This window comes from Euprymna scolopes, chromosome 13 (genome assembly GCF_053919585.1).
Source record: "Euprymna scolopes isolate OS-2025 chromosome 13, ASM5391958v1, whole genome shotgun sequence".
In the NCBI taxonomy this organism is placed as follows: domain Eukaryota; kingdom Metazoa; phylum Mollusca; class Cephalopoda; order Sepiida; family Sepiolidae; genus Euprymna; species Euprymna scolopes.
In genome coordinates, this window is record NC_136494.1 from 42,545,313 (window position 1) to 42,560,343 (window position 15,031).

At 34.2% G+C, this 15,031-nt stretch overlaps 1 protein-coding gene across 1 annotated transcript in view; it reads right to left on the minus strand.

The window, feature by feature from the left end:
* Positions 1–15,031, minus strand: part of LOC145292232 (uncharacterized) — a 351,246-nt gene that overhangs the window by 34,263 nt on the left and 301,952 nt on the right. Inside the window, exons 111-113 of the mRNA XM_080138555.1 lie at positions 6,520–6,678; positions 1,909–2,076; positions 1,179–1,428 (exon numbers count right to left, since the gene is read on the minus strand). Of these exons, the coding sequence (XP_079994681.1) occupies positions 1,179–1,428; positions 1,909–2,076; positions 6,520–6,678 (577 nt within the window). The remainder of the gene's footprint in view (positions 1–1,178; positions 1,429–1,908; positions 2,077–6,519; positions 6,679–15,031) is intronic.

Below are 15,031 nucleotides of genomic sequence, written 5' to 3' on the forward strand. Positions count from 1 at the left end.
TTCAGGTTCTTCTTCATAAGCCTCGTGGCACCTATGATAACGTATGATTGATATCTCTTTAAGATTCCAATTTCTTTTCATATCATACATGAAACCTTGATATTTGGTCTGTTTCTCCCTTTCAGACCTCCATCATTAGGAACATTCACTTCAGCCAAGGTTGCAACTCTCTCTGACTTATTCTATATAACTATGTCAGGTTTCACAGCAGCATTTTCAAGGTAGATGGCTGTATGGATTACATGATCATAAGCCATTTCCAACTGTTCTTTCAGGTTGATGTTCCCAGGATTTGCTGCTACACTGGATGTGTAATATTTTACAGATGGTCCAGTGGATGTACTTACATACTCTATCAAGTCTCGTTGTGTAGTATCCATCCCCTAAAAAAACCTTGCAACTTGATACTAGATGACTCACACTTTCCAATTTCATGTGGCAGAATCTACATTTGTTGTCATTAGTGATCCCTGCCATCTTCTTGAATGCATTGGTCATCAATCCCTGGTCTTGAGCAGCCATTATAATCCTTTCCTGATTGTGGTGGAGGGATCCTCTTTTGAGCCAGTCCAAGAAACCTTCTTTGTCTATGTATTCCTGGGAGAATTCCCCCAGAAAATACTTTGCACGCTGATGTTAGTTCCACTCTTTAAGGTTCCTCTTTTGGAAGGTCTCGGTATATTTCTGCTGACACTTTTTTGCTATTTCTGTGGCAGGCTTGTTTAGTGTTTCAGCCTCATCTATGGCCAAAATGCTTGGACAGCTTGGTGACTGATGTTGTTCTGTTGCCTCTTATCTCTTGATGTTCATATACCATTGAGAGGGTGTGGTTCTGGGAGCTTCTCAGATAATGGCCTGTGCTCACCATTGTTGCCCTATGTTGGTGGTTGATCTCTGAGAGCCCTAGTCCTCCTTCTGCCCTGGGCAAATACAGTCTTGGCAAACACTGATTTCTATATATTATTGTATGAAACGTTAGTAGTTTTTCACAGAGTTATTTGCCTTATGTTAACTCAAGTTATTCATGTGTATATCTAGAGAAAGGAATGAGTTGAACGAAAGAAAGGGGGGAGTGGGAAAGGGAAAATAGAGAGAGTAGAAGTTATGTTACAATTTTGCCCCTGGTGGCTATACTACTCTTATCTAGAATGGGTTTTATAAATAGGAAATCATCTTACCATTCTCTGCATGGATGTGTTTCAGTCACTTTGAGATTCCTGAAGACAGATATACCATCGCTGTTATAGCAAGGACATTTCTCAATAGGCACACATTGATCCATTAACTCTACTTGATTTCTTGGACAACGACACCCAGGAGTGCATTCATCTGATTCAACACATACATCACTCCGACGGATGTCCATGCAAGTAATAGGGCATCTGTTAGCACACTCCGTCCACACTCGGCCATTGGTGCATTCTTGCACTGCAAAAAGGTTGAAATATTTAATGTGTTTGCTCCTAATGAGATAAATATATTTTTCAAGAACACATTCATTACTTGTCAGCAATCCTAGCTTAGGACACCAAAAAAACATATATTATACAATAGTATAAAAGTTGCATTCTGAATTTGATTTGTTCTTTCCAGCTAGTGTCTAGTCAGCACAGATGAATGACTTATGTTATGTTTTTTGATTTGCAACTTGGTACTGAATCTTAACTTGCAAGTCCACTAGGACCGCATTTCACATATAGCACCTGTCACTCATCTAAGTACATGGCAAAAACATTGAAGCAATCTAGGATCAGTCAAAATAAATAAATAAATAAAAATAAAGAAGACTTCCTTTTATTCTTTGGTCAATAATTAAATATAAAAATTCCAGTTTGACTTTGATTTGTTAAAAAATTGTAAAATCTATCAAATAATAAGTAATTAGCAAAATTGAACAAAGATATGAACCTAGATTTAGTGTTGCAGCTATACATGGTGTGGTTTCTAGTGCTTGTCCTGCACATTCTTCCGTGATTCCACGATGACATGTTCGTTTACGTATCGCAGAACCAAATGTGTTTGGCGAAGTTGCTGTGCACTGACTCCAGCTACTCCAAGAACTCCACATGGTTTCAGCTTTAAAAGACAACAAATAAATATTTTAGATAATGATTGTTACTTGGGAAAAGAGTACAAAAACAACTACTGTATTTACTTCTCTGAAGTTGTATGTGTGTGTGTGTATATGTGTTGTATGTGTGTATATGTGTTGTATGTGTGTGTGTGTATATGTGTGGTATGGGTGTGTATATGTGTTGTATGTGTGTGTATATGTGTTGTATGTGTGTGTGTGTATATGTGTTGTGGCCTCACAATTCAGTGCTTTAGCTAATGCTAGATCTAAGAACCAAACTAACTACAGATTTAATCTATTGTCCTTATCGCTGTCATAAATTCTTGAACAGTTTTTAAAAATTATTGTTCAAAAATAAAAGTATTCAAAGAAATGATTTTTAAGTATAGAAACAAATGATTTGACTTTTTAACATTTTTTTTTCAATCGACGAAACAACTTATAATAATCTGGACCTTTTCACAACCAGTAAGAAAATAAATAAATAAAAATAAGTCGAAATTGTTTATTTTTTGTCAACTTATTGTATTTAACATCCTTTTTTATTTTTGGAACTTTTTTTGTTTCTTTCAGGCTATGGAACAATTTTAGATCTATGTGGAATGATTTCTACACGAATAAAATATTTTCCTTTGATCAGTGGATATAGATAAAGCGATCACATTTAGTTCATACTTTTTTTGTCACAATTGTTGGATAATATTATTTTCGTGTCTAAACAAATAAATTAAATACTAGATTTGTGCTTTTTATTTAGCAAAAGTTAACATTTTATATAGTGTCAGTTTTTGTTCAAGATATACAATCAAAAGTTCCATAGAATAAGGGAAATTTGATTATGTTTTTTTTCACAAGGAAGATTTTTGTACGCACATGGGTGCCCGGCACTGCCCGGGTGTTTGGAGGTGTATGTTGAGCAAAAAAAAAAGTGGTAGTAGGAAGGCAGGCTCGAACCCGTACCGCAAAGGAAGAAAAGAATGAGGAAAAAACCTGACGTCTTTGCTGTTACGACCACCGCCAAATCGGAAGTGACGTAGGTTTTAATTAAGGCTAGACAATCGAAAGGAGAGGATGACTTTTGAAAATATCGACAAAAAAAAAAAAAAAGCGACCCCCTCCTGTAGAAAAGTGCGCAGTTGAAGGTTAAGATATTAATGTTTTTAGCCAATTTTTCGATATTTCTCGTCTGAAAGGTCGACCTTCAAAATGATACCGACCTTATAAAAATCCGTCGCCTCTGTTGAAAGTTTTAAGCAGACATGCAAACATACATACATACATACATACATACATTTATATATTGGTAACTCAAATTTTCGACCCAAACCAATTAAAAAGCTTGTCCTATCTCTGAATACCCTTTATGTAAAATTTCAAATGTTTAAATCAGAAATTGTCTGAGTAATTTGGTCGAGACTGAAGCGGTCAAATTTTTAAAAAACTTTGACCCCTATTATGTCCCCTTAACATGTATTATTTTGGGCTCAAATCAAGTTATTAAGTTAGATCCATGTCCAAGGAACCTATATCCAAAATTTCAAGTGTTTAAACCCAAAATTGACGGAGGAGTTTGGTAGAGTTCTCAAATGTCAAATCGTTGAACTTTGACACCTTAACAGCCAAATTTTTAGCTGAAAACAGATTACAAAGATTTTCTCAAATCTCAATACTCTGTATATCAAATTTCAAGTCTGTAGACTAAAAATTGACAGAGTTATTGTGTAGGAAAATGTGCACAAACATACAGACAGACAGACACCCGCACACAGCCAGCCAGACACTTTTACTTTTATAGATATATAGATATATAGTGATTCAGGCGTTCAATTCGTCATCCAGAGGAGTAATTATTTGCAATGTAATGCTCTCTACCTCTTTGCCTCTGAGGTGGAAGCTGAGGCTGTGGGCAACAACCAGTAAAGAAGAGTTGGTTGAGCTCTCAGGATCACAAGTCTTGAATGATAGAATCACCAATGGTTAATCATCTTTGCAGACTTACTCAAGACTGCAATGCCTATGCCGCCATGATTCAGCACATTATGTAAGCCGGGGAAGAAATCGGTTCACTCTGATCAAGGTCAACGCTGATGCAATAGCAGCAGCGACAACAACCATTGAATAGCTTTACCTTGCAGACAAAGATTCAATAAAGGGTATTGGTATCATATCTGATGCCATGTGTGTTGATGGTTAATGGGACAGATACATTCAATACTTGATTTGATTTGAATATTCTTTCCTTTCAGAAAAATTTGAAATATCTAATAACGGTAAAGTGCAATGGATAGTTATTTCTTCATACTATTGGTAGATATGAGATCATGAATGACTGGAAAGTACCAGAATATTTAAAGAAAGTGACTTGCATTATCATGATGTGTATCAAATTCAAAAATTCAAAAATCTTAGTGATGCATGAATACAGGGAAGATTTGAGGTGGAGAATGGGAAGATGTGAATTGTGAAAAGGTTCACAGCAAGTTTTCTGACTGCCCGGACAATGGAATTAATGGAGAAGCTGCAAAAACTGTAGAACTCAGCTCCATATGATATCAAAATTGACTGTCTTAGAACTTCCACTACTTCATCAGTCCAAACATTTGCCACCCCTCTTCTCCAATTTGTCTGAAGAACAGTTGCAAAAAAAAAAAACCCAACACGATTATACTGCCTGATTATCAGTCTTGTAAAAAAAACAAATGAACTTGGGCTTAGATTCTGCATGACAGCCATAGTAGAGGATCGATTGTTTCTTCAAGATAGCTCTATTCATAAAAAAAATCCTTTAAGAAATGAACTTTAAACATTGAGAATTCATCAATTATTGGTCAAGATATTGTGTTTTCCTTTCCTCTTCAAAAAATGATATATTTATCCTGAATACCCTGTATTAGACAAGCACATTCTACTGCAGTTACTACAAAAGACATAGCTAAGTTGCTGAGCCACTCTTTGCTACTTTCATTCGCAAAGTATTCTCCAAATGGAATGGTAGAATGTCTAATTGTTTTGTTTTAATACTATGCAATACATGGTGAGATTTTTTCCCATCTATTGTAATTAATTTTAGAAAATATTCAAGGTTTCTTCAGATATTTTTATATTTGGATGCACAAAACACTAGAAGTAAGGTAAATAAAGGACCTACGTGTTAAATCAATAAACATTTTATGGTGACAAAGTCTCATAATATCATGCAATAATTATCATAAAATAATATCGTACAATAATATCATACAATAATATCATGCAATAATATCATACAATAATATCATACAATAATATCATACAATACTATCATGCAATAATATCATGCAATAATATCATACAATAATATCATACAATAATATCATACAATACTATCATGCAATAATATCATACAATAATATCATGCAATAATATCATGCAATAATATCATACAATAATATCATACAATAATATAATACAATAATATCATACAATAATATCATACAATAATATCATGCAATAATATCATGCAATAATATCATGCAATAATATCATACAATAATATAATACAATAATATCATGCAATAATATCATACAATAATATCATACAATAATATAATACAATAATATCATGCAATAATATCATACAATAATATCATGCAATAATATCATACAATAATATAATACAATAATATCATACAATAATATCATACAATAATATCATGCAATAATATAATACAATAATATCATGCAATAATATCATGCAATAATATCATACAATAATATAATACAATAATATAATACAATAATATCATGCAATAATATCATGCAATAATATCATACAATAATATCATGCAATAATATCATACAATAATATCATGCAATAATATCATACAATAATATCATGCAATAATATAATACAATAATATAATACAATAATATCATACAATAATATCATACAATAATATCATGCAATAATATCATACAATAATATCATGCAATAAGTAAACACTTTAGAAACTGAAAAAAAAAATTCTTATCGAAATGTACAGAGTTTGAAATGTGAGTAGAATCACCCTCAAAATTGGCTTATTGTTTAAAATATTAATAAATAATATATAATACATTCAAAGTTATATCATTCTAGTATTTAATAAAATGTTTAGAAGAAAATAACCTTTACACATGAGGTGCTGAAAGTAAACACAGATAGTCCAGACTCTTTACTCGCACAGTTTCCCTTCATCAAAAAGTCAAAAAGAAGACAAAGAGCACAAAAATGTGATCTTTTTGTGATCTTCTGATTGTTTTTTTTTTTTTTAAACTTTCTGATGACTATAGCAGTGTAATACACAATGCAAAGCATCAACATGACAATATATGGGGTTGTCTTTTTCTATTGAAATATTTTAAAGCAAAAATAATTCAACTTATTAAAAGAAATGCAGAGAATAATGTCATGAAATATCAAGCATTACCTTGGCAAATTTCTGAGTTACAATCTTGAGTTTCAAACAGAGGAAGATCACAAGGACTGTTTCCATTACCAATATTCCGAGTTCTTCTTCTGTCTCGATGGCCATTGTTACAACTTTTACTGCAAGTAGTCCACTGATTCCATTCAGAATACATACAACCTAGCAAAAAAAAAAATAAATAAATAAAAATAACTAAATAATAATAATAATAATAATAATAATAATAATAATAATTATCAAAATAATAAAAGTGCACACATACACATGTGGCAGCAGCTTTGATTAAATGGTTTTGAAAGGTCAAGAAGGATGAAAAGACCGAGGTGAAAGAGTACTTATCAGATTGTCACTAAAAGGATATAACTGAAACTTTAAGGGGATTATTGCCAGTCTAATTACAGAGAAGATCAACGACTGTTGCTTACAAGAAATCAACGAGAAACCTTTGTTGTGATAATGCAAAATAATTTGCAATGATTATTAAAAGATGTGGAGGGAACTAGAAATCTGAAGAGACTTGCTGTCACTCAGACTTCAGGAAACACAAGAGGTTATTATTGGTGAGCAATCACTGATAATGACTCATGTGAAAAACACTAATGAGTAAATAATAATAATAATAATAATAATAATAATAATAATAATAATAATAATAATAATAATAATAATATCAATTATTATTGTATATAAGAGTCCTACTTCTGAACCTATTTATCTTCTTTCAATATGAACTGAGCTGAAACTTTATTTAAAACTGGACACTTTGCGTTCATCCTATACCTGCTTGCATCAGTGTCATATCTGTGAAATTTTGAACTAACATGTAGAATAATCTAGAATATTCATTCATCATGAGAAAATTCGTATTGTGGGAAATTAAGAATTTGGATTATAACTATTGTAACAATGTGAGACCTGAAAACCATCATTCAGCAATAACACAAGATTTAAAATGAATCCTGGAGATAATGGAATAACCAATTACAGTTTGCTTCAAACTTAATATATTGGTTGCAAATCTTCATCGATAAATAAAATCATGATCGTCTACGTTGATATGAGGAAATTTTTCTTCAAGACTCAGTCAACTGGCTTACTGAATCTTAGATATCCACTGTTGCTTTGTGTAGGACTTTGATGTACGCTCGGGTACAAATTTCTACTAATGTGAGCATTGAACTGCTGAAAGAAGACCGTGTTGTAGGGAACAGTCTACTAGTCTGTGATCTTTTAATGAACATACCGACCATTTTTCCTCATCCTTATTGTACCAGTATTGCCTCCACCTTTTAGTTTCTTTTGCTTGTAGTTGGGATAAGAGTCATGGCCTTGCTTGGTACACTGAAAAATTCTTTAGGGTACTTTTTTGGAGCATTTGTTGTCGATCATACATGGGCAATTTGGATGCCATCGTCCACAAGGTCCATGCACCATACGTGACATCACTTTTGCGTGGAGGTCAGGGTCTTCTTCTTTGTCAGGGATCTCTGTAGATATGAAGAGATCCATTTGTTCTGCTAAACTTTGTCCTCTGGGGTCTACCAGGTAAGGATGCAGTAGTCTGCTCTTTTAGCATTCAATGCTGTACAGGAAAGCCCTCAACCTGCCAAACCTTTTTTTTTTTTAATAAATTCCATTAGAATTTTGAGTTTCTGTCTAAAGATCCTGACAACAATATCTGGACGATCCTGAGGTTCTTGTCCTTGAAGAAAATTTTCTGTAATTTCCGTCCATTTTGAATTTGTTGTGAAAGTGATGAAGAGGTTGACTCGGCGCATTCGTCAAACATAAGCCATGACATCACTCTGGCACTCAAACATGTATTGAAGGCTTCCTGTGTAAGTTGCCGGAAGGGTGACTCATTGACCAATATATTCTGGATTCCTATCCTTCCTATCCAGCCATTGTTGAAACAGAGATAATAGTCATCAAATAGTAGGAATAAAACTGCTATTTGGTAACTTTTCGTCCATTGGATGCTTTCATATAGATGTCATAAGATGGAGAACAATAGGGGTACATTAAAATATCGTAAAGAGGATGTAATTCGGAGATCCTTTTCAATGTATTATTTTTAAAACGCAAGACAACATCTCAATTCCAATCTCATACGTTGTTGTTTGACTATTGAATTGTTGTGGGTGTTCTCCTTGCGACCTTTGGTTTTCTCTTATAACAACTTTGTGTTCTTTCAAGTTTTTTCTTCAATCATTTCCTTTGTTGTTTTCAGTTGACAAATTTGGCTGTTGTTTTCATGTAAAAATTCAGTCAGCCTTCGGAGAATGTCTTGATTGAGTCGAATGCCACGTCCCGGACTATGTAGTTCCTCTTCCAGACTATCCAAGAAGTAGATTTGAATAAACTTTGCTGTTCCATCTTTAGGTGACAAAAAACTCCCATTTTTGTGGCAAACCTGGCCTCAAATTCTAAAAGAAGGATTCCATCCATACACTGCCGTATTTTTTGTGATCAAATGAAGTCATTGCAAAACAGTTGTTGTAACTGCGTAGAACTCTTAAGAGATGGGGCCTTTGCCTGAGAGCAAATGTTGCAGCAACTAAGGCAGTAGTAGAAAGCTATCAAGGGCACCTTACCAGAAGAAGAACAACAACCAGGGTTCTCTCCTTTACATTTCACAACTGAGCAATGCTGTCATACTTTTTCCATTTTCCCTCAGCTGTAGTGAGAGAAAGCCATTTTTGTTGTAGAGCAACCCTTTTTCTATTGTAATTTTCTATTTCTTATTGTCTCAAAGCAGTTATTCGTTGTCCAGCTGCCTTTTTTTTCTATCATTTGCTATGGCAAAGTCATACTCTCTCTCTCTTTGTAGTCTCTCGCTCACCTCCTTGGCATAGGTGAAAGATTCGTTCATTTTCTCGTCTTTTAGCTTCTCTTGACTCACCTTGTTTACATCTTTTTGTTTCCTCATCTGTTTCATTTACTCTGCGTCTTGCTTCTCTCAACTGACCTCGTGTACATCTTCTTGTTTCTCTGTTTCATTTGCTCTATTGTTTCTCTCAATTGACCTTGTATACATCTTGTTGTTTCCTCATTTGTTTAATTTGCTGGTCGTATTGCTTCCCTATTCCCAACCATCTCTTTGCCTTTCTTGAATTTTTTCTTGCAATGAAATATGCAGCATATCTAGTTCTGTCAGCTTCACGTTGGGTTGCTCTTTCCAATTTTGTTAATCTTGCTCTCCTTTCTCTTTGACATATTCTGTTGAATTCCAGACGTCTTTCTCTATGCGAAGTGTTTTCATTAGATCAAATTGCAGCAACTCTTAGTCTATTAGTTTCTAATCTTGCCAATCTTTATTCTTCAGTTTAGTTTCTATTTCGTTTAAGTGGCATCTTTTGTGTGTATCCGAAAGGAGAAAGTATTATCTTAAATTTATCAAAAGAATTATCTGCATCTCTACAAAAAAGGATCCTTTATGATCCGTAACATTTTTTTTTTGCAGTGTTATTTTGAAAGTTAATAGATACAGTGCAATAAATTTTGGCCTATGTTATGGACCATTATCATTTCAAACTTAATCAAGATTGGTTGAGGGGATAGGGGACGAGAAGGAGGGTGATTTGATTCAAATTCACAAAGTTGGTCAGCGCCATGGTAGTGGCTCCCAAGATGGTGGCGAACCTCAACTTGGTGTGCACCATCCCTAGGCTTTCATGAAGAGCCACACCAAATATGACCTTAACCTTTGACCTTGAAAATGATATCCACCATCCTTAGATCAGAGATCATCATCATATCAAGTCTGGTCATGATCAGGCCAGTGTGTGGGCTGTAGAAGAGTATATATATATATATATATATATATATATATATATATATATATACTATGACCTTGACCTTTCCTTAGAAAATAGTGTGCACCACTCTTAGGTGGGGGACCATCATCATGCTAGGTTTGGTCATAACCGGTCCAGTGGTGTGGGCTCTAGGAAAATTATACACACAGACACATATGAACGCAGAGAGTGGGGAGACTTGGCCACCCATGTGTCTAATTAAAATCCAACTATGAAATTAATTCTTAACTTTGTTTCTGTAAGGAGGACTAACTGACCCATTGTTGATTAATGTTCTTAATACATGACTGAGAGTGAGCACTAACTTATTTTGGAGGTAATGTTTTCAATTTTTCAGTTTTACCTTCGAACCCATAGTAGCTTTTATGACATTGTCAGTGTTTTGTTTTTCTGCATCTGCAAAGATTCAGCCTACCTTTCAGCATATTTCTTAAATAAACGTTTCAGTCATTGTTAATTTTTATTAATTTTTTGTGTTCAGATTTTATTATTTTTTTTGTGTTCAGATTTTCCTTGTCGGAAGAGTTGGTGACCACCTCTCTACATTGCTCATACTGGTTTTATATCTTCACATTACTGGGTTATGAATAAATATGTGATAGTTTTTCATGCATTCCTTTGTATTAGGAGTATCTATATAATGTAATTATTAACTCAAGCACTTCTTAGCACAAGTACCTCTTAACATAAATTACTTTGTTGCTTAAATTTACTGTACAGACTGTTCAAAACTCATTTGGTTTGTTCTTTATTAATAAAATTTTTCATCCCATAGAATACAGCAAGCATAGATGACGGGAAAGAAAAAAATCTTTGGAGAATCGATGTTCCACAATGCCTCGCCAATGTTGTCGAAAAACAGACTATAAACTGATTCCAGATGATGCCTTAGCGGCAGCAGTGACCAAATTTCTGAATGGATCTTCAAAAGCTGTATCAAAAGACACAGGAGTTCCCAGAACAACTTTCCGTCAAGAGACTGCCCCCATGAGAGGAAACAACGATGGCAACATCACAATAGTCTGTTCTAAAGCACAGATCTATTCCAGTCGCAGATGCAGATCCAGTGCTGAGGAGAAAGAATTGGCAGACAATCTACAAAAATGTTCCACAATGTTCTATGGACTGACAGTTCAACAAAAGAATTGGCATATGAAATGGCTGTGGTTAATGGTAAAAATTTCATGTCATGGGAGGCATGCAAACAGGCTGGAAAAGAATGGTTTATTTGCTTTCACACCTTCAACTTTTAATTTGGAAACCTGAGGCCACTTCTCTTGTTTGTGCAATAGCCTTCAACAAACACAAAATCAATCAATTTTTTGACTTGTCAGAAAAGAAATACAGGAATTTGAAAGGCAATAAATTTTCAATCTGGATACGACAGGCTTCACGACTGCGCAGAAGTTGTTCAAGATTATTGATTCAAAAGGAATAAAGAAAGGTGAGGGCTTGTTAATGTCTGTGGGATAATGCTAGCTACAGGTGTTATCTTGCCGCCAATGTTCATATCTCCCAGAAAGAAGTTTCAGCAGCATATGATGAACAATGCTCACGAGGGAAGTTTTTGTCACAGACAACACAGGTGGATGGCATCAGATAAGTTTTTGTCGGTAATTGAGCATTTTGTAAAACATGTGCAAAATTCTGAGAAAACCCTGTCATCTTGGTGCTGGATAATAATGAAAGTCACTTGTCATTGCAAGCATTGACATGCATAAAAGAAAACCATGTGCCCCTCATGCCAACAACAAAATGCAGCCTCTGGACCATACTCTCTATAGGCCAGCGAAATATTTTTTCAATCACAGGGCCACTTCATGGATGGTAAGTAACCCTGGAAAGACCATCACCATCTACAACATTGCTGAGCTGGTTAACTATGTTTAGACTCTAGGAGAAACTCCATCAAACATCACTGCCGGCTTCAAAACATCTAATATCTGGCCCCTGGACAGGCACATCATTTCTGGCTATTTTTCTTTTTTTTTGCCCCATCCGATGTCACTAATCATCCTGTTCCTGCAGAAACTCTTTCTTCCTCCTTCTAACAAGGTGTCTCAACTGCCTCCAACCATCCCCCACCCAACAGATCAAACACCTCATTCTTCATAACCTTCCACATCTTAAGTCAGCATCACTTTGTCAGGAGCTGTACCAGCATCTATCTGAACTATACAAACTGGAAAAACCTGTGACCCTGTCAAAGAGGCAAAGCCACCCTCTTTTGTTTCCCCAGCTGAGTTCCGAGGATTTACGAAAGCTCTACCACGGACAAACAGCAAGAGAGGTTGGAAGAGAGGCAAGTGCGTGATTGCAACTGCAGCAGAATACCTTCAGGAATTGACTGAAAAGTTTTGATCAAAAGGGACGACAAGCCAAAACAAAAACTGGAAAATCACGCTTAAGCCAGCTTGTCAAACTGTCCCCATCGAGGAGGATGATAATGATGATATGGACACTGACATTGATGATGCAATGACTATGAAAGTGAAAGTAACGAAGATGAAGATCGAGAACTGATTTTAGGCAGCGTAGATAGTGTGAGCTCTGGAGATTTCATGTTGTGTTAGTATGAAGGCAAAACGTCAGTGGCTTTCTATGTTGGTGAAGTCATTAAGGACATGGACACAAAGGGTAAAATAGAGATTGATTTTCTAAGAAGGAATATCCAGAATGTGGAAGAAAAGTCCAGGGAAAGTTCATCAAGCTTTGGTTGAAAACATTAATAGAGTGCCACTTAGCATCATCAAAGCCAAGCTGACTTGAACCAAACTCTCTGGAACAACAGAATGCACCAAGAACACTTTCTTCTTTCAAGAGTTGTTGGAAAACTTGAACATTTCTAATTAAAACAGATCTGGGCTACAGATTTCTTCTAATTAGTGTGTGTGTGTGTGTGTGTGTGTGTGCGCGTGCGCGCATGTGTGTGTGCGTGTGTATGTGTGTGTGTGCACATGCATGCATGTGTGCACCATATCGCTGAGCCTAGCGATATATATATATATATATATATATATATATATATATATAAGAGCAAATAGTTAATAAAATATGTTAAAAACACTTTGAAAAAGAGTTAAAAACATATTTAATTTGAAAAGGAAACACTAAATAAGTGGATAGTCCTTAATCTGCAGAGTTTTGAAGAAATACTTTCCTTCTCATCAGAGGGTAGGAATTAGCAAAATGCGGGATCGGATTTTGCTTGCAAAAGTATTTGATGGAACTGCAAGTAAGTCAAAGATCTTACTTGATAACAAAAAGTGAAGCAGAGAGAATAGGGTCGAGAAAAAGGTGATTTCATGTGAATGGATAGTCTGGTGAAAGGTAAATTATCCAATGACGGTAAAATCTAAAAATGTAAATTCAAGGAAATTGCATAATTGGAAGATGGTCCAAAATAATTCAAAAGGCCGAAATCCGTGGAATAATTCACAATTAGGTACAAAGGAAAGGGGAAAGAATTCCAATAATATTATTAAAAGAAAAATAAGATATGCGTTAAACTCGGCTGCCGAGACAAGGTGTAATTAAGAAAAATGAGTGAAGAAGAGAGAAAAAAAATGAGTGGAGAAGAAGAAGAAGAAGAAGAAGAAGAAGAAGAAGAAGAAGAAGAAGAAGAAGAAGAAAAAAAAAGATTGAATGGTGATTGAATAAAATATAAAATAGAAAAGCAAATGTCAAGATGATCCGGACAAGATGATGTTAAAAGGCGTCAAAAATATAGGGCAAAAAAAGAGGTCAACTGAAATGTACAGGTTATTACTTAAGAAAATATCAGTAGGAGTTATTAAAAGACACTAAAAAAACTCTAAAAAACTCTAAAAAAAAAAAATTTAAGGGGAGAGTATGGCCGGTAGCTGCAAATTCCGGATAAAGCAAGTAATATGTAAGGAAATGCATATAGTAAAATATAAGTAAATATACATACAGGATATGAATGTTTAGGTAGATTAATATATTTGATAGATAGGAATATTTAAATACTAAAACGGAAATTATAATATATATATATATATATATATATATATATATATATATATATATATATATATATATATATATTATACTTTAATCTCTTATTTGACAGGATACTCAAATAAGAAATATTTCCGTAATCCACAGAGTTTTAAAGAAATGTATTCTTCTCATCAGAAGGAAGATATTAGCAAATGAATATTATAGTGAAGCTATTAATTTGCTGGTACTGGCATAAATTGAGACAGCATTATATGAAAATTAGTCATAAATGTGAAAAAAAGTTTTAGTGCAAAAAGTTCATGAAATGGGGAAAAGAAATGAAAAATAAAAAGTGAATAAAAGATTAAACATGAAAAATCCAGATGAAAGAGTATGGAGTGGTTAAGTATTTTCAAGACGAAATATAGATATGTATTTCCATCTTGTCATGCAAAATTTCGCAAATAAAACATGTGTCTTTTTTTAGTCTTAGACAAAACCATTTCAAGAAGTTGTAAGGAGAATTGAGCAAACAAAATGTCAACCTTAGACTTAACCAGCCACATGAAATGAATTTGAAAAGAATGAATAGTAAGTGAATTTTTTTCTTTACACCATCAGAAATGATAATTTATTTGTAAAATCTTAAATTACTCACATAATTCTATGATTTTAAGTGAATATTTTAGTAATATATCTAGATAAACAGCAAGCTCAAACACTGGTGAAAT